General features: G+C 37.6%; 1 protein-coding gene across 4 annotated transcripts in view; it reads right to left on the reverse strand.

Annotated features, from left to right (window-relative positions):
- Positions 1–19,276, reverse strand: part of ZFHX4 (zinc finger homeobox 4) — a 149,741-nt gene that overhangs the window by 4,096 nt on the left and 126,369 nt on the right. For all 4 annotated transcript variants that reach the window (XM_068186380.1, XM_068186358.1, XM_068186368.1 and 1 more), the window contains exons 6-10: positions 15,013–15,146; positions 14,656–14,856; positions 12,159–12,276; positions 5,971–11,367; positions 1–103 (exon numbers count right to left, since the gene is read on the reverse strand). The exon at positions 1–103 is cut by the window's left edge and continues 4,096 nt beyond it. In XM_068186380.1, the coding sequence (XP_068042481.1) occupies positions 1–103; positions 5,971–11,367; positions 12,159–12,276; positions 14,656–14,856; positions 15,013–15,146 (5,953 nt within the window). The remainder of the gene's footprint in view (positions 104–5,970; positions 11,368–12,158; positions 12,277–14,655; positions 14,857–15,012; positions 15,147–19,276) is intronic.

Consider the following 19,276-nt stretch of genomic DNA (forward strand, 5'->3'; position numbering starts at 1 on the left):
GTCTGCAGCAAAGGTTTGGAGGGGGCACTGCTGAGAGACAGGGCAGGAGACGAAGTAGCTGAAGTAGGAAACCCAAGCATGCCTGCACCAGGAGATGTTAAAGCTGAAAACAACAAAAATATGACTGTCATCAATGCACAAGGCAAAATATGTCTTGTAAAATTCAGCATTTTTCACATGGAAATTCTCTCTGGAATTATTTATGGCATGGATAAACAACATTTTAAAATGGCTTTTAGTAAATTTCTGTGATTCTTACAGCTTTAAATTAATAGGGTACAATCTGCAGCAAAACCAACAGCTCTCACTCACTTTGTAATCCTGATTCTACCAGCATGGGTGTCAAACATGAACCTCTGCCTATAGGACAGTCCTACAAAAGGCAGTGGAAGTCTACCCAGCTCCATTGGCAGAATCAAATGTATACCTGTAGAAATAGCACTCTCTTATTTTTTTTGCTCATTTTCTTCTGTAGGCTCAGTAGTAGATTATTAGAAAAGAAGCATTAAGCACAGTGAGAGTGCTTCCCTCTAATTGATACTTTAAGAGATGTCTACTTTGTTGTTCATTTTAACTAATTTTTATCATGCCTCTGGGATGATATAACCCACACATCCTTCACCTAAGAAACCTGGTAATTATGGTGCTCACTACAAGTAATTAGATCTCAAATAAAAAGGAATCTTTATCCAAATTGCTGGGGGGAAATGCAATAATAATAAAGAAAGATGTTTAGGTAAGTAAATATCAACAGGAAATGACCATTCAAAAAACTAACAGCAATCAGGTCAATGCTATTCATTACTGGGACACCACACAGCTTACATTTTCATTTTTGAGAGTTGAGCTTTTCTTTACCACAACAATCAGGTCAATGCAGTCTTTGCTGGGAAATAAGTGTAATAGCACTAAAGTACTTTAACAGAGGAACGCTGCTGTTCTTGGTTTACTTGAAGCATGCAGGCATGACGTCCTCCACCTCATGAGAGAAAGCAACCTAAGGATGGACTGGTTCTGTCTGGAGGGTGCATACACACAAGAAGTATGCCTCATAATTTAATGGAAAAAATCTTTTCTGTTTCAAGTACCAGGTATAGTGCAGTGGCTGGTAAAAGTCTATTAAAAAAGCAACTTCTGTGAGATGTATAGTCAGTCAGAAAATTAAATGATGGCACAGGGTAGGAAAGGTGGCTGACTGTAAGAGGCTGTACATTACACCCATTGTCATTTTTTCAGGCAAGTCAGTTTGCTAGAGAAAAGAGCACACAAAGTGCATCATGCACACAGAACTGTAAAAGTGAAGTTATGTCAGGAACAGTCTACTAGTGCACGAATAAGAGAACAATAAATGCAGGCTCTAATGGAGGCTAGATAGGTATTAGCCACAAGGAAGCACTAATGGAGTGAACAAGAATAATGTTTAAATCATCAATATCCAGGTGCTTAGCGTTACTTAAGAATCAAGCAATTAGGATTCAAAAAGAATAATTATCAGATTTAACAAAGAGGCCATTTAATGTTTGTCACTGTGTCATTAGTCCTATTTAAACACTAAGGAGTTAAAATGCATTGTGAGCACGAATTAGATAGTACAGTGAAACAAGTCACAACGACTATAATTAAAAAGTGGGTAATTGCTAGAGTTAGTGCACAATAACATTGAAGATGCTATTACTTGCTCCTATGCTTCCAACAGGAAGTAACAGGCAATTGTGTGTGGAGCCTGCTGAAAATATATGAAATGATAAATAGTGTAGATGGAAAACACATGCATGATAGTTAATGTGAACTGTTGCCTCAGCTTTGTCATGGTTATTTGGGCTTGCCACCTACTTAGGATTTTTTCCAATTTCATTTTATTCTCAACCCCTTCAACTCTGGTACAATTCGATGTCTTCAGTTTAATCACAGTGAGGATGCCTAGAACAGGCAAGATCTACTCAATTTTCCAGATATTCTTTGGAATTTTGTTGAAATACACATAATTCAGTGAAATATCCAGACAGATTGCTTTAGAACAGTGCAATCCACTTGTTTTATTGGAAGGTAAATGTGGAATGAGGGTTTCCAAAATGAAATTTAAAAACATGATGAAACTAATACTTGATTTACAGACATGAGAGATACAGAGTAGAAAATGCATTAATCATGAACATACATTCTAATCCTGCTAATTATTTTAAAATGACTATCAAAGAGGAGAGACTTCTCTTTCACTTGGAGGATTTGAAGGGCTAAAAATATAAAAATGAAACTGCTACCAATGGGCCAAAAGCAAACAGAGAACAGAATTCAATGCACTAATGAAAGCCATTGCTGCTGAATCAAATTTCTCTCTTGATAAAATTTCAAAACCCACTAAGTACATATTACCCAGTGATGTGTGCATTCTTGGAAAAAGCTGCTGTGAATCTTCAAGGCAGCCCAGGCTTAAGTGATGTGCAAAGAACCTATGGTAATGATGATGACATTAAAAGGTTCATAGAACCAGTATCAATAGCTAGAAGCAAGATGAAGCACTAGCTTTCTGCAAGGGATCATAGGCAAAACACAAAGCTAAGGAAAAAGAGAATGTGAATTTTAAGAACAGCTGAAAACAGCAGGTGAACTCTTCTATCTACAGTCACCTAGAAAATAAGAAGAAGCTTGAAGAACAAAGATGAGCTGGAACTAAAATTCTGTATGAATTAGAATTCTACCAAATAACTCCTTATTAGGAATTATGCTGAGCAAACACTGCAGTAATTTTCAGACCTTGCTCAGCATTTGATACCCATAAGATGGTAAAATTACATTATCTAGAAAAACGTATCCCATGGGTGAGGGGATTGTGACACATAATCTCAGAACCACACAATAATTCTGACATTAAAACCTACTTGTTGAAGAACAAAATATCAGAATTTAAAGTTAATATAGCCTTTTATTCAGAAATTAGGCTATCTTATTTTGCAAAATTTAATATTCACAAGTAATAATCTAGTTTAAGCACTACATAAAGAACATAAAATGAATTATAGTTTGAATCATTCCATCTTTTGTGAATTAGCATTATTTTCATAGGTTCCATTTCAAACCTTTTGTAAAAGCAAATACTGCATTTTAAAAAGCATAGCATTTTGAAAAATTTAGCTGTGTTTTCTGCATTTTGGAAATCCATAAAAAATACTGGATGGTCAAACATGAAAGTGAAATCCCCTATAAACTTGTATTAACCACTGAACCTAATCAGTGCTACTTCTTTGTCTAGAATGAGAAAAGCAAATCACAAAGGAGAATTTTAAGTATTATGTTTACAATTAGGTTTCAATAGTTCCCTGTCTGAGAAAACACATTCTTTCAAATTGAGGATCTTACTAATGTTAACATTGTCCCTTAAACAAAAACATAGGACAAGAATGGATGGGCTTTGCTACAGGAAAAACAGTTATCAACCCTATAAGCATCAGTAAAAACAAGTAAATAATATAAGGGATCCCAGTGAGGCTTCTTCTTAAGTGCATTTTTGGGTTTGGGTCCTAGAGAGAAGAAATTACACACTTGCAAAGGAATTCACAAGAAGCAGACTTGAACTGAATGGGAGCTTCAGCAAATCCTTCATGCAAAGAATGATGCAGAGCAGTTGTCCTGCTCGCTGAAAATGTGCACGCTGCAAAAAGAACTGTAGCCAAGGAAAAGCTTGCTTGGAAGCTTGCTTCGAAAAAGATACTTAAATTATTCTTAGCATCAAATATGAATGTGAGCTATCAGACAGAACAGGGTAGAGAAGAAAATAGAAATCTGTTAATTAGGTGCAGAAAATACTAGTGTTGAGCATATACTGGAGCACATCTAAGTACATTACTGTTTTTCTATGATGAATGATTAAAATAATCTCTCTTATTTTTTTTTTTCTTTCCACTTGCTATCACTGCTCCATTATGTAACATTAGGGAATGGAGATTTATGTATGCAAGTATTTTCCAGGCAACAAAAGGGGGATGTAGGGGCTGTTTAGCATATGGCAGAAGAAGAAGTTAGCAACAACATTCTAGTAGCTGGTTTACACTGTGGGCTTTGCCCACAATGGGCTAATTAACCTTAGAAAATGAAAGATGAAAGAGCGTAAAAATCCATTTCAATTGGCAGTGCACTGTGCATGATATCAAAGAAGAGGTGTTTGGTGGAAATTAGAAAATCTGAATATGGAATTGTTATGGAACAGTTGGCCTCTAATAATGCCTTTTGTATTATTAACAGGACAATTTATAGACTTTGAGGCTACACTGGTACCAGTGAGTTAAAGAGTATCAGGGAACATTTCCCAGCAACTGAGAGAAAACCTTCTTTAAATTTAAACAGAAAGAATGGTTGTGGACACTGTTTTGGCCTAGGCGATCTAGCCTTCTCCTAAACAACTCTTGAGCACAGCTTAGAGGGTGGGTCTGTGGGTCCAAGACCATTCCCCAGACACACTTTGCATGAGAACTTCCTGGTATTGGACTAAAAGAATATATATCCAAGCAAATTTCTTTGAGCAATATAGACAAATCCTGAGTTTTCTGACGCCCTTTATACCTGAAGGTCAACCTAGCCAAAGCTATTTAGCAAAGTTATATAGAGAAACCATATCTATAATTTTAATGAACAACAACCAGCCATTTTAGGACCAGGGCGCTGTATGCCATTAAGAAGGAAATACAGCAACTTTATATTTCCTTTATATGCAATCTCTGTGCCAATAACTGTTTGACAAAAGCCAGAGGGCACTCAGCCAGAGACTCCATTGTGGAAGGAAAGCCTCTCTGATCCAATGAAGAGAAAAACAAGATGCTTTGACCACCACTTAGGGAAACAATAACATGATCATCATCAATCAAAGTAGACCTGGGCAGTAGAGAAGACATTGCTACAGTCTCAGTAAGTCTAATAACACTGGTGATTAAGAGTTTATTTTACTTGCCAAAGTGTGTTGCTTTCTAAAACAAAGTTTAGAGATCAACAGCAAGTGGGATTACTGGATAAAATGAGGTGAGGGGTCTTAACTAGCTTCCTAACTCTTCTGTGCACATATTTGATATGAATATGCAAAATTAGAAGATGACTGTGAGAGCTTCAGTCTGCAAGGCTGCAGTCACGTGAACCTAGAGTGCAAAACCGGAGCCTACTTCAAGAAACACATTAGGTTCATTCTTTGAGGACTAAAAAAATCTGGCTGCAGAAAACTTGTCTCCTTAACATCAGTGAAACTTATTGCAAGAGGGAATGCTTTCCAACGTGAGCAAAACCCAGAGTCATATGAGAGTCAAAACTGTCAGTAAAACTAGTTAGGTATTCTGTTAAAAGTGCAAGCCCAAATGAAGAGGTACATGTCTGTTGTGACTTTATAAACTGGAATTTGGCTTACAATTGAAACTGCCTTTACAAATCACCCTTCAACAAACCCTTTTTTATTTTAGCAGGCAGTTATTCAGAAATGTAATAGAGGGTCCTGGGCAGCATTTATGTTAAATATTTATTCTGTATTAAACAACAAGTTAGAGTGATCTAAGGGATGAACCAATTTCCTGATGAACTGACAATGTGAGAATCTATTTTGTGCTTAATGAGATATTACATTAAATACTTGTATACAAAAAATTACATACAAAATTCAAACCCATGTTTGGACTAAAGGAGTATCATTCAAAACAAACAAATAAGTATAACAATGATATATTTTTATTGTTTTAGTTAGAAAAACCTAGTATTGGCTAAAACCATTTCACTCTCTTTTTTTTTTTTTTTTTAGAGAAGTCAGATGTATCATCCAGGCTACAGCATCATTGGAGAAATGCACTCACTATACCCCATAGGAGTACTTATTAGCTATTCACACAAGTCTAACAAGCATGATATGAATGCATAATATGCTTTGTCTTAGAAGGGGATGGTGACTGTGCAAGATGATCAGATTAATAAAATGAGAAAATCATCCCCTTATAGACTTACTGTTTGAACTTTGTGGAAATCCAGGTAAGGAGGATGGACCATTCATTCCAGGCAGAAGAACAGGAGGAAGGCCAGGGAGTCCTGGATAAGCTGCTGGCAAACTGATACCGTGAAGAGAACTGCTGTCCATCATGCCTGGCTGCTGTACTGTTAATCCTAGCACATCAGTAGCCTTCTTTATGCGATCCAATTCTTGCTGTGCCATCAGCTGTCTAACCGTTGTAGGAGCTAAATAATCTTTCTCCCGGTCTAGCTGACTTCCCACAGTTTCTCTTACTTTTGTAATATGTTGTTTGGAAAAGATATGATCTCTTATGGACAAACGTGCAGAATATTTCACGCCACATAGAGAACATTCTGGCTTTGTCCCATCAGGTCCAGTCTGATTTATCATGAATGGCTTCCCTATGTTAATTTTGAATTTCTTTTCTTTAGCCCGGGCATTCTGAAACCAAACCTGAACCACACGTTTGGGCAGACCAATTTCATTCCCTAGCATCTCACATTCCTGCATGGTTGGAGTCCGGTAGTCACTAAAGCAAGCCTTGAGAACTTTAAGCTGAAGGTTACTCATTTGTGTTCGGAAACGTTTGTGGCCTGGCCGATCACTGTTTTTGGATTTAAAGGGATTGCTAGCTCCAAATGGGTTAGGTGAACTTGGATCAGCTATGCTTGAAGTTTCACTGCGGTCGGCATTATCATCAGGGTCATCAGTAATGTAGAAACTTTGGTCATGGTCACCATCTTTTTCACTGAAGTGTATTGAAGGGCTTGTTAGGGAAAAGATAAATTTATCATCAGTATTCTCATTTGTAGGTGTAGTTGCTGCTTTTGGTAGTGTGTCATTCACAAGCTGTTTTGGTTCTTTGGGGGGTGATGCAGGTTTTGCATCCCCTGAACTGCCAGTTGTGCTTTCCATTTCATTGTTCCCTTCATCCCCTGTTGTGGCATCACTAATTGCTGTATTAATTGATGAAGTTTCATCAAAGTCAGTCTTGTTTTGATCATATCCAGAGTCAGCAGGAGGAGCATTCAAATTTTCTATATCCTCACTAGACTCTGCTTTAAAAGAAGAAGGACTTAAAAGGTTCTTCGGTGACATTTCTGCAGTTTTGCTAACAGGGGTCGATACAGTGGAGGCTAATTCATTTTCACTTGATAATTCAGTTTTTGCTAATGACAATGATGGGTAATCAAAAAATATGTACTTTTGTGGACTTTCTCCTCCATCTTCATTTGATATCAAAGGACTTGGAGGCAAACTATAGCCGGCCTGTTTTCCTTCATTCCAATGTCGAGAGCGGATGTGACTTTCTAAAGCAGATTTTGCTTTAAACAGAGCTCGACAAAAAGGACATCTTTTATGTGACTGGGCTGGACCAACTGCACGGAATTGTCCCTTTCTTTCCCGGGCTCTTGTGTTCTGAAACCAGACTTGTACGACTCTCTTTTTCAGTCCCACTTCACGTGCAATATGATCTAGCATCTTTCTGGTGGGATTGGAATCCAGCAGGTACTTTTCGTAGAGTATTTCCAGCTGCTCTGGAGTAATTGTAGTTCTTAAACGCTTATCACGATGTTGATCTTCTCCACTGTTTCCTCCCTCCTTCTCACTACAATTATTGTCTTCTTTATCATCTAGTTTCCGTTTCAGGGAACCAGAAACTGTAGCAGGGTGTGCTGTATGTGATGAGCCAGTTTGTGGTGGCATCTGAGCAAGAGAACTGTTAAGTAACTGTCCAGTCATCAAAGGATTATTTGGGTCAAATATCATGTAGGGCATATCCATTGGTCTTTCTAAAAACTGTGAGTGAAGAAATTGGTTTTGAGCTGCTAGGAAATGCATGTGCTGGTGCTCTTGCCAAAGTTCTAGAGTTGGAAAGGCAACTGTACACTGATCACACTGATACTGTAATAACTGAGGAGGTAGACTGTTCTGTAGAGAAGTCATTGAAATTGGCAAAGGACTGGAAGGAACGGGTGTGTTTTGTGATGCAGAAGGAGGTCTCCCTACAATCTGGGATTGCTTTTGTTGCGGTGGTTGAGAAGCTGAGGGCTGAGGGTCAGAAGATATTACTGGAGTAGACTGTACTGGTTTAGTGCTTTGGGAAGTTGTATCTGTTTGCTTAGAGGTGGTTTCATTTTGTTTTGGTTTTTCTGTGGACTCTGGTTTAGGAGACGCCTTCTCAGGTTCTGGTTTGGGTGATGGAATCAAAGGAGTACTAGAACCAGAGCCAGAGCTGGCTGCTGTGACTGTCAAGGTTTTTGATGAGTCATTTTGGCCAGAAACTGTACAGTTCTTATACACTGTTTGATCAGAGGCATCCATAGAGTCTTCAGTTTGGCTTTCATCTTGAGCATCATCATCTTCGTCTTTATAACACTGCTTTTTCTGATGAGTAATTAAATCGAAGATCCTGGGGAAAACCACACTGCACTTTTTGCACTGATACTGCATGTTACTGGTTCGGATGTAACGCTCATTTGTCAGTTCCCTTTTCTCATTGTCTTTAGTTTCAGCTTGATTCTCGTAACTTTTGCGAGCTTTTTGTCGTGCATTTTGGAACCACACAACAATAACTCGAGTAGGTAGGTTAAGTACAGTTGAAAGCTGTTCGATTTCATCATCCTTTGGATAAGCATTTGTATCAAAGAAGTCTTGGAGGACACGAAGCTGGTAGTCAGTAAACCGAGTCCTGGATGACCTCTTGCTGAAAGATGCATCAGACTTGTAGGGTTCTACAGCTGAAGGTTGAGGATCTATTCTGATATCTTCCAATACTGTTATAGGAGGATTGCTGAAATTATATGGCGAATCCTTATTTCTCTGTCGTTCTTTAAACAGCGTATTTCGAAACCAGTGCTTGATAACCTTCTGTGAAAGACCAGATTTCTCAGCCATTTCTTGGATCTGCTCTTCACTTGGAGAATTATTAATATCAAAATAAGCCCGCAAGATTTTTAACTGGTCATCTGTGATTCTTGTACGTGGACGCTTGAACTGAGAGTGCCGCAGGAAATTGGGATCTAATCCCAGCTGTTGCTGGCAAAGCTGGGTAAGATCGGCAGATAAAGTATCCATTGGTGGCAGCTGGAGGGCAAGCTGAGGAGGCAGTGCAGGGTGTTGCACTGGCTGCATCATAATTGGAGGGAAAAGTGGGAGATCAAGTGAAACGGGAAGCTGGACTTGAGGTGGGGCTGATGGTGGTGGTGGTGGTGGAGGTGGAGGTGGTGGTGGAGGTGGTGGTGGTGGAGGTGTAGGTGGTGGGGCCTGCAAAGGTGTGGGAGCTGTGTTTTGAATTTTTCCAGCTCCAGCTGAAGAAGGCTGAGAAGGAGTTGGAGGAGGAGGAGGAGGAGGTGGTGGCGGAGGTGGTGGCGGAGGTGGTGGCGTTTCTGGAGAAGATGGAGATATTGGATAAAGTTTGTCATATGCCTCCCTGTACTGTCGGGCAAATTTTTCTAATGCTCCATATGGAAAAAAATGTCCATGCACATGCTCTTGATGACTTTTCAAAATAAGAATGTTGGAAAAAAGCTTACTGCAGGTTCCACACTCCAGTTTGTCTGTGTTTTCACCATCCCCAGTCTTGCTTTTTTTCTGCACTTTTTGTCTGTTCTCATTGTATTGGATAACTAACTCAAACCCAAAGTTCTCCAGCAAAGCCTTGGCTGCATTCCCCCTTGCTCCAGAAGCTATTCTCGGTGGTGGGATGGCTGGTTCTGAGGATTTTGGCTTCTTCATATCTTTGTTTTCTTTTAGTCCCTCATTCTCATTAGTAAATTCTTGCTTTGGCTTCTCGTGTTTTTCAGAAACTTCTTCTGATTCCTTATATGATGGCATATCCTTTATCAGTTGGCAGTCTGTACTTACTAAGGTATTTTGCTCTGCTTTCATCAGCTTACTACTTTGCTGCTGCTGCTTTTGGGACTGAAGTTGGGGTTGGGTGGACTGATACTGTTGTGCCTGTTGCTGCAGTATCTGTAGCTGGGTTTGGCCAACATGGTGCTGAGTTTGTATCTGCTGCTTCAAATCTTCAAGCAGTGATCCTGTCATACCAGCCATCCCAGGCATACCAAATGTGGCAGAACCAGGCAAACCCAGATCTGGGCTTAAGCTAAATTCTGTCCCAGGTATATAGAATGGGAAAAGGAACTGAGGCTGTTGAAATTGGAGCAGTGCTTCTGGCGTCATTGGAAAGTGAGGCAAAAAAGCTGGATTTAGAAACTGCGGTTGAAAGAACGCAGCTTGTTGTTGCAGTTCGTGCTGTAGTTGCATTTGAAGTTGTGCTGGTGACTGGGGTGGGTGATGTGTAGGTTGAGCAGAAATTAATTCAGAAGCTTGCTTTTTATTTAATTCTTTGGCATCTAAATGTGTTTCTTTGCTGTTAACTGCTGGTAAGCTCACAGATTCTAGCATTCCTTGGCTGGGGCTATTCACATTCCCTGCTACACTATTACCACTACTTATATTACCACTTGGTTCTAGTTTTGCAGCCCTTGCCTTTGTCTGATGAAGCACAGATCTCATATGGATTTCCAATGTAGAACTTTGGCTATATGCAACATTACAAATGCTGCACTTGTAGGGTTTGTTGTCAGTGCTGTTGTTGGTTTCTTGAGGGACAGGACTTGATGCTTCCTGCAAAACCTTTTTGAGTTTATGCAGATGGGACACTGAGTTATAGTGGACCAAGAGAATGTTCTTTTGGGTGAAAGACTCTTTACACACTGTACACTTGTATGGGCGAGATGGATCTAGAAATTTTTCCATAGTAAAATTTGGCCCTTTTCTAAAAGGTAAGGTCCGCTTTGGTTCCGAGCCCATATCATCTGGAATAGAGCTACTATCACTTCCTACAGGACTTGCTTTACCTTCCTGGTCCATCTCATAATCTCTTTCTATTTCCTGTTCTAGTGCATGATCGTCTTGTGCCATACTTTCACTTTCTCCCCACAGTTCACCATTGACAGGTAAAGATGCACACAGCTGCTGAAGTTCTGCTTCGTTGAGTTCAGGGTGGCCTGCTTCCAAGTGTTTTTTTAAAGCCTGGAATGTACGGAAGCTACGTTGGCAAAGGCTACACATGGTAGCTGCCCGAATAGCATGGTACTGGGAATGTATCTGAAGCTTCTGCATAGTCTTAAAAGCCAAGCTACAATGGTTACAGCGGTACTTATAGACATGGCGGTCAGAAACAGACAGCTGTTGCTTCTTCTGCTGCTCATTTAGCTGGTCTGTCATAGAGTCAGTGGTCTTTATATCTTTACTGCTGCTCTTATTCCAATCTGGTGTTTCAGCAGATTCCTTAGGTGGCTTCTGTTCCTCAGTCTTAATTTCCATTCCAGTTTTTGATTCATCGATCCCAGGGGTACTTTTCTCATCCACAGGACTTTCACCTAGTTAGAGAAAGTGAAGTGTCTTTTACACAAATAGAAGACAGAGCACACACTATTCATTTTAATTTATTTTTTCATCAGAAATCAAGAAAGGCACCTAGTATGCCATGTGTCAGCTTAGCAAAATGTAGCAACCTGTCCTTGTCACAGAAAGTAAAGCGGGCAGGACAAACAGGAGTTTAAAAAAAGGAATAAAACCCATACGCAATCATCAGATGGCAGTGGCATATGGCTGAGCAGTGGCATAGGGCTTTTCTTTGCCAGAAGGTAGGAGTTGATTAGTACAACGGGAGCACCAAACAAGAAAAGGAAATAAAGAATAGGAAAGAGGGAAAGAGTAGAAAAATGGGGAAAACAGGTAGGACAGATGATTAGAAAGAGTACGATAGTGGTTGGAGAAGAGAGGTAGGAACATGCTGTGACAACTAGAAAAATTTCCCAGTGCATAATACAGTAAGTGTCCAGGATCAGAAACCTGATGGAAATGAAGACAAAATCACTTACCTAACATTCCCAATTGATGGTGAAAGCGCCACTGTCTTTTGGGACAGGGTCTTGCCCTCTAAGTGGCAAGGCACTGCTGGTTTGATTTTGCCTCCACCAAAAGCAAGGACTCTGGCATGCATGGGCTTTCTACTGGCTCAGCCAAATTCAGACCCCTTGCTACATTTTTTTTTATCTCTGTGGCTATAAGCAAGCCAGAAAAAGATTCCCTTTACTAAGTAACAAGTAGTTTTATTTCTAAATTGCCCATACCTAGCTTTTACATGTCTGGGCTTTTTCTTGCATACCTGGATACTTCCCAGATCCCTCAGCTGTAATGGTTGCAGGTGTGTCACGTTCAGATTTCTCTGAAGCAGCTGCTGGCAATAGCATACTATTGGGCATCATGACATCTGGTACAGGAACCTTTGAAAACCAAGAATATGATATTATTACAGAAAAAGTCCCACTATCTAATTGTATACAAAAGTTTGAAATTATAATTCAAAAGATCCACCATATCTGGATGACTGTCAGAATCAAGATCCTGATTCAGTCTTTGATTATGGTTTCTGACAGATCATAATCCAGAGCATCCTGGTGGAGAATCAACTCAAAATAATCCACAACATGGGGATGCTATAGAACTACATGCACTCAATATTTTATTGGTCTCAGTATCACCACAAAGAAGGTTTTGCTGACTTTGCCAGGGTCATTGGATTTATCAGAGGAATTTTCCTAGGATATCCTCCAAAGACAGAGATCATGTTGAAATATGGTCACCAGCCAGTCTTTCACTGAGGGCATTCCGACTTTTCTTCACCTGTATTTTTTTTACACAAATGGTGGAGATTCCGTGATCTTTGAAAGGAAATTATGTTTATTTCAATAGGGAAGTAACAATTTATTTCTATTTAAAATTAAGATTTTTTTCCTCTTTCTTGACTTCAATTTCTTATGTATCATCATCAGATTGCTTTATCTGTTGAGTTATCTGTTTCAAATTATAGACAGAAATCTTTGAAGGATATACTTTCAATCTGGTAGTATTCAGTTTAGCTAAGTTGATATGAATATCAACTTGCTCAACATTACATGTTTTTATTTTACTTTGATCTTTAAAATAAATTTGTATCAGAAATATAGGACCGTCCTATTAAGACTTAGCAAGTTTAAGTTCAGTCTCCTGCACTGCCAGGTTCGGCCTAAAGAATCTTGGGTAAATCAGTACAGACTGTGCTGCACCTCCTCATCTTTAACAGAAGGATAGAACTTTCTTCATACACAGGTAAAAAGATTACCCACAGAAGAGATTTTTGAGTTATAAATAAATAATGAAAGTTACATTCATTATGAGCAATGCGTAGAAATATCTTTTGCTCCTCTAACATTGGATACGTAAGAATTACATATATATATATATATATATACACAAAAATTGCCTCTTGGAAAAATATTCTAGGCATTTAAAAAAAAACCACCTGGGTTTAGTACATTTGTGATTTAAGTATGGATTTAATAGCATCCTCTTATAGGACTAGTGATTTTGAGTTTACTTAGTAGGGAAGGTCTTTTTAAAAAAATTATGTAGAGGACAGTAAATGTTCCAGAGGAAAAAAAAAATGCTATAAATAGTATTTACTTTTTTGTCAGACGGTTCAGTTATGGACAGAGCATATTCGTGTTAGCAATGATGGCAACTTCAATTATGAAAATTACGTTTTACAATTTTTTCTCTGGGAAACATTGGGGTTTTTTCCCCCTCTCAGAAACATTGGGACAACTCCCCAGCACCTGATGAGGAAAGATTTCCAAGTTGCTTCATAATCAGCATAGAGGGAATCAGGAAGAACTTGAGAGGAAAGCTAGTGCTGCTCAATATGGAGGGGCAGATTTTTCCATATTTTTCCATTTTCCTAAAAGGGTCTGTGAAAGTTGAATTTCTACTGTATTTTCCTTCCAATGGGCCAAAATTACATGGTCTCTCAGAGCTATAATTAGTAGAAAACCAAGAAAAGAAAAGAAGTACCCCAAGTCCTCAGCTCTAGCTCTTGCTCCTCAGCTCTAACCACAAGGAACTCTTGACCTTCTGTCAAGTGGTCTCAATTCTTTCTAATATTTTTACCACTTTAGTTGGGAATGAGGTGGTGGATTTACAACCACACCTATATAAATGAAGGAGTCATCTATGGATACAGAAGTAAATACATAAGGAGCTGGATCACTGAGATTTCCAAATACATTTCCATCTAAGAAGACAGGACAACCAGAGCCAGTTTGTCTTAGGAGGTCTGTTTTCTAACTGAATTTATGAGGTAATAACAAATAAGTATGAGACTTAATTGTGTTTTTACTGACATTGTTTTGAATGGATGTTTGAACTGCTGTTTTACAGTGAATTTCATGTAATGTAATGTACAGTACAGGTATACATAGGAATCCTTCTACATTTGGGAACTACATTCTTCAGGGACTTCCTATTACTTTACAAACAGAAGTCACAATACCTCTGAAACCTGGATATTATTAGACCAAATTTTCAGCTATGCACTTAGAGATATGGACTGGCCTAACTTTTCCAAGGTAAATGCCAGTGAGGATTCAAAGGCTTTTTGCATCTGTGAAATCCACCTTCAGCCATTTTCCCAAGGGACAGCAGTCACTGGATGAGCTGACAAGAGAACCTGAGTCCTGACCCACTCCTTTCCTCAGACTTCCTGAACACTATGTCACAATAAATACATTGCCCACAAGGCCCAAGTATGTTTGTGTAGCACGTGCATCAGTATTTGGAGCACTTACTGTCATGAGCAGTTTCTCCACACAGTCAGGGGACACACTGTGCAGATGGGTCAAATGAAGCTGGAGATGCATTTTGTTGCTGAGGACATCTTGGCAGAGGGGGCAGCAGATAACAGGTTGCATTGAATGTTGTGACAGGACATGCATCTGGATACGATTTGGGTCCCTACCATTGTAGTTACAATAAGGACATTGATAGAACTGAAAAAAAATCAAGTTAAGATGCAGGCTATTAGTCAATGTGCTTTTTATAACTTGCTGATATAGCTATTTTAACAGCATATCATCTCTGTTTCATTCTTGAGTTATTTGAAAAAGAGTTCTAGAATGCAATTAAATTGTTACATTTCCTTTTACCTGCTCATGACAAAATTTATTGTCCTCTGGAGGCTTTGATTTTTTAGTTGCACCATCCTCTTCTTTTGCCAGAAGAAGCTGTTGTGCTCCTACCACAGTGCTCGCTTTTGGTTCCTTCTCTGGTGTGACTATTCCTGTTTTGAAAACATAATTTTTGAGAACATGTTTTAAACTTAAAAATATCCTGGTTTACAAAGAGGCTCTGACTTCAAAGGTCTGTATTGTCTTTGAGGGTCTTTTTTTTGTTTGCTTGCTTGTTTTTTAAACACTGAGAAAAAAATAAAGATGAATAAAACAAGTCTGGTAAGCACAAAGGTGAAAATACACTTTTATTCTTGATATTCTATAAATACATTTAAAAATGGACTCTTCTCTACTGTTTAGATAACCCTAGGTTGCCTTTAAAGATTAATCAATAATGTTCTTTCTTTAGCAGCTCAGTATGAATTTTTCTATTACATTAAAACAAATCAGCTTTTGCTTAAAAAGCCTGTTTTCCAAATAATTAATTTGCTGCTGTTTAATTATCCTTTCTCTTTTCTAAACTGTCTGAGCAATATGATTATTGTGCTGTTTTGATAACTCCTGCCTGGTTACTATTCTGAAGCTAAATATAGCGAGGCTTTAAAAGAAATACTGTGGAGAATAGGATTTCAGAGCTAACTTAATATTAATTATATACAAAGATCAGTCATTTGGGATTGCTTTAGATGTTTACACTGTGAATTTTTATAGTCTGGCATTTGTGATCAAAACCAGAATATAATTGTTTACTATAGATAGCTGTACTATTAAGTATTAAATACTATATTTAATATTATGCCTGAGCTAGCTGTGTAATGTGGCCCAGTCTTGCACACATCAAAGAAAAGAGTGCAATTCTAATTTCCCAGTCCATCAGAAAATTCTTTCCAGCGTCAATTTGCCAGATAATCTCTTCTGCTAGGCTGGATATTACAAGAGCATTGGGTAGGCATGTCACATACATCTCACGACAAACACAAAACCTCATTTACCAACCATTCCAATCTCATCATAGTGCGGCATCATCTGACCTTTTTTCTGCTGTTTATTATGAGTATTTCTAATTTTAACTTTCAATTTTCACCATCTTCCAGTCAATTTGCAACTAAATTATTTCCAGGGTGAGGACACTATCACTGGACACTGGGTGCAAATACATCTTGAAATGCAATGAAGCTAAACCATTGATTGCTATCAGACCCAACGTAAATATATAGTTCAGGGGTAATCTGATTGTATGCTGTGCATGAAGATTTATCTTGATTTTTTTCAATCCACATAAGGTTCATATAAATGAACAAATTGTACCTCATTGCACAATAACCTAGGTTTAATTTAAAAATAAGGTCATGGACATTTTGGCAACAAAGTAAACAAGAACAAAGAAAACATAAACTCAAGAACTTTTTATCATTATTTTCATATAGACTTTGTGCATTATTTGATCTTACAAAGACAACATTAAAGAGAAGCAAAATACGAGAACAGTTTTCAAGGTAAACACCAAATCCTCATGGTAAAATAATAACTAATTGAAAACTGAATCATACAGGGACATTTTCTGAAGGGCACTTAAAAAAAAAAAAACAAAAGCAAGCATAAAACATATTTTATGACTTACATCTTAATGGTGATTTCCCCACACATTGACTTTCATTCCTAAGTTGTTAATGAATTCTTTTGATGTAATTTAGGCCACTAATTTTTGCATGTTCTAGCTCAAATTAAAGCTTATTCCTGATGTTTTTCCCTATTTATATATTCATCAATTCATCATCATATGTTTATCATATGAACAAGTCCCTTTTTTCATCGTATATATTCAAATCATCATCATTTGTTTATCATTTGAACAAGTCCCTTTTTGGAGCCCCCTGAAGTTTTGCACTCTCAGGAACAGATCTCGAAGGCCTCTTTTAGATGGCTCAGTCACTTTTGGGCCAACAACCCAAAGGACTACCTATGCTTAAAGGTAAAATTTAAGTAATGGAATCACATAAGGCACCATTTTATTACTCATTTTGCTTTATGACTATTAATAAAGTACTCCCTGGCCTATCTGTATTTACATATTATTTAAGTATCTTAACTATGAGAATTATGGGAAGAAAAAAGTGACATACTATATTAAGAGAGAAAGGTTGTTTCTTGGGTTTTAGAAAAACAGATTCAAATTACTACCCTCTTTTCATTTCCAACTGTCAAAAACATCTCTGCTGTTTCTTACTATATGCCACTTTTAAAATACCCTTTTTTAATGACAAATGGGCCAGAATCTCAGTTGATGTAAATGGACATTGTTATACTGGAAACTGAATTTAAAAAACAAAATTTAAAAATTCTGCCTTCTCTTCCCCCCATCCGACTAGATTGTTCTCAAATGGTTGTTATGCAAATTACAAACCAAGTTCTCCTTCAAAATTTACTTGTGAAAATACATCTAACTGTGCTTTGGCAGTGATATTTAACTGCTAGGGAAATTTATCTTGAAGTGCACTCTGTGTGCGCCTGGGCACACACAAGGTTAATATTACACATCATCTTCCACCACAGGATGGAATAACTTAATTACTTCAAAGGGCCTATAATAATCATGAAACACATAGTTCTTGTTTCTATAAAAACAAGGGGGGGGGTTTGGTTAAATTTCTTTTGCGGTTAATATAATAAAAGAGTGGAGTTATAAAACACTGTGCTGGGGTCAATAAATGCATAACAAAGCACAGCCTTTTACAATGTTTACTATGATATTTATATAAACTGTCAAAGTTTACAGAGGCTTTGTTGTTTTTGTTGTCGTTTGGCTCTGGATTCATTCAACCTCAAGCACTGTTACTTCTTATTATGACTGAAGCTGCATCTGGCCAATAGTAATGTAACCGAGTCTGGGACTTATGGTGAGCTTTAAAGAAAACAAAAAGGGTGGTTGATTTTGCCCTCTGGCATAGGGGAGTCACTTGCCCCTGCACATGGAGAAGACCCAAGCTACAATGAGCATGGCAAAAGCAGAGTTTAACTTTTTATCTAATGGTCCAGCTACTACCACTCAGTTCCTTGTCTCTCTACATCAACACTCTGCCTTCCATGTTCAATTTGCCGTTTTAGGGAGCTTTGATAGAAAAGCTGTAAACACCTATGGTCTAGAAATGGTATCAAAGGAGAAGGGAAAGAGAAGAGAAAATCTTATGGTCTTGAGCATACTGTGTGCACTCTTTTCATAGCTACATGTTCCACTGCCATGCCATTCTTACCAGGCAGTTGTAGGAAAAGACTAAATCCAGTTGTTATTCATGTTTTAAATACTAACTTTTTATTCTTGAGCCACATTATTTGTAGGTTTGTTTGTTTGTTTTTTTTTGCAATTGTGAAAAGTATTGGAAATTCATTTTATAATATAAAATACACATCTTATTTTAGATGAATAATGCAATTTCAATACATTTAGGTAAAAAAATAAGTTTAATTATAAATAAGTACCATGAAATAAACTAGGCAATGATTGCCTGTCAGTAACAGAATTCTTTAACTTGTGTAGGATTGCTAACATAAAAATGACACAATTCACTGCAATTCATATGTCATCACTTTTGTAATATATTTTGAGGTCCCAAAATAAAAATAAAAATGTTTGTGTGACTAATAAGAAAGTGAATAAAGTACATATACTTGTGAGAAAAAAAAATCTGGAAAAGCTATGATAAAACCACTATTTTCTTGTTTATAAATCTTTGTATTTGATAAAAAATGCATAATTTAAGACTTCTGACACATCAGATGATGTTATTCAGACTCAAAATAATTCTAAAATTATAATTACTGATAGAGTATTCTTTCTAATTAGAGTAGAATGAAAGGATAATTTTCATTGCAATAATGAAGGTTAATTTCCATCCTTCCTCATGTTTACTACCTTATTAAAAAGTGCTCCCCTTAGCCATGGCAGAGACATATTACATTTTCAATGCAAATGTATTAATCTGGATAAATTCCATATTAATTCTTGCACTGCATAGAGCTGTAATTTGGATTATAATTAATCTAAAGTGGCACTAGATTTAAATGACAATATAAATGAGGCATTAGTAGGCTTTTCTATTCTGAATGAATATTCAACAAATATAACTTGCATATTGCCAAGTCGCATTTTGAAAGCTCTTCTCCTTGAGATAAGGTAAGCAACGCAGCACAACAGCTTACACAAACACACTGTTACTAAATACATGTTAATCCTTTCTTGTCT

This window comes from Anomalospiza imberbis, chromosome 1 (genome assembly GCF_031753505.1).
Source record: "Anomalospiza imberbis isolate Cuckoo-Finch-1a 21T00152 chromosome 1, ASM3175350v1, whole genome shotgun sequence".
In the NCBI taxonomy this organism is placed as follows: Eukaryota; Metazoa; Chordata; class Aves; order Passeriformes; family Viduidae; genus Anomalospiza; species Anomalospiza imberbis.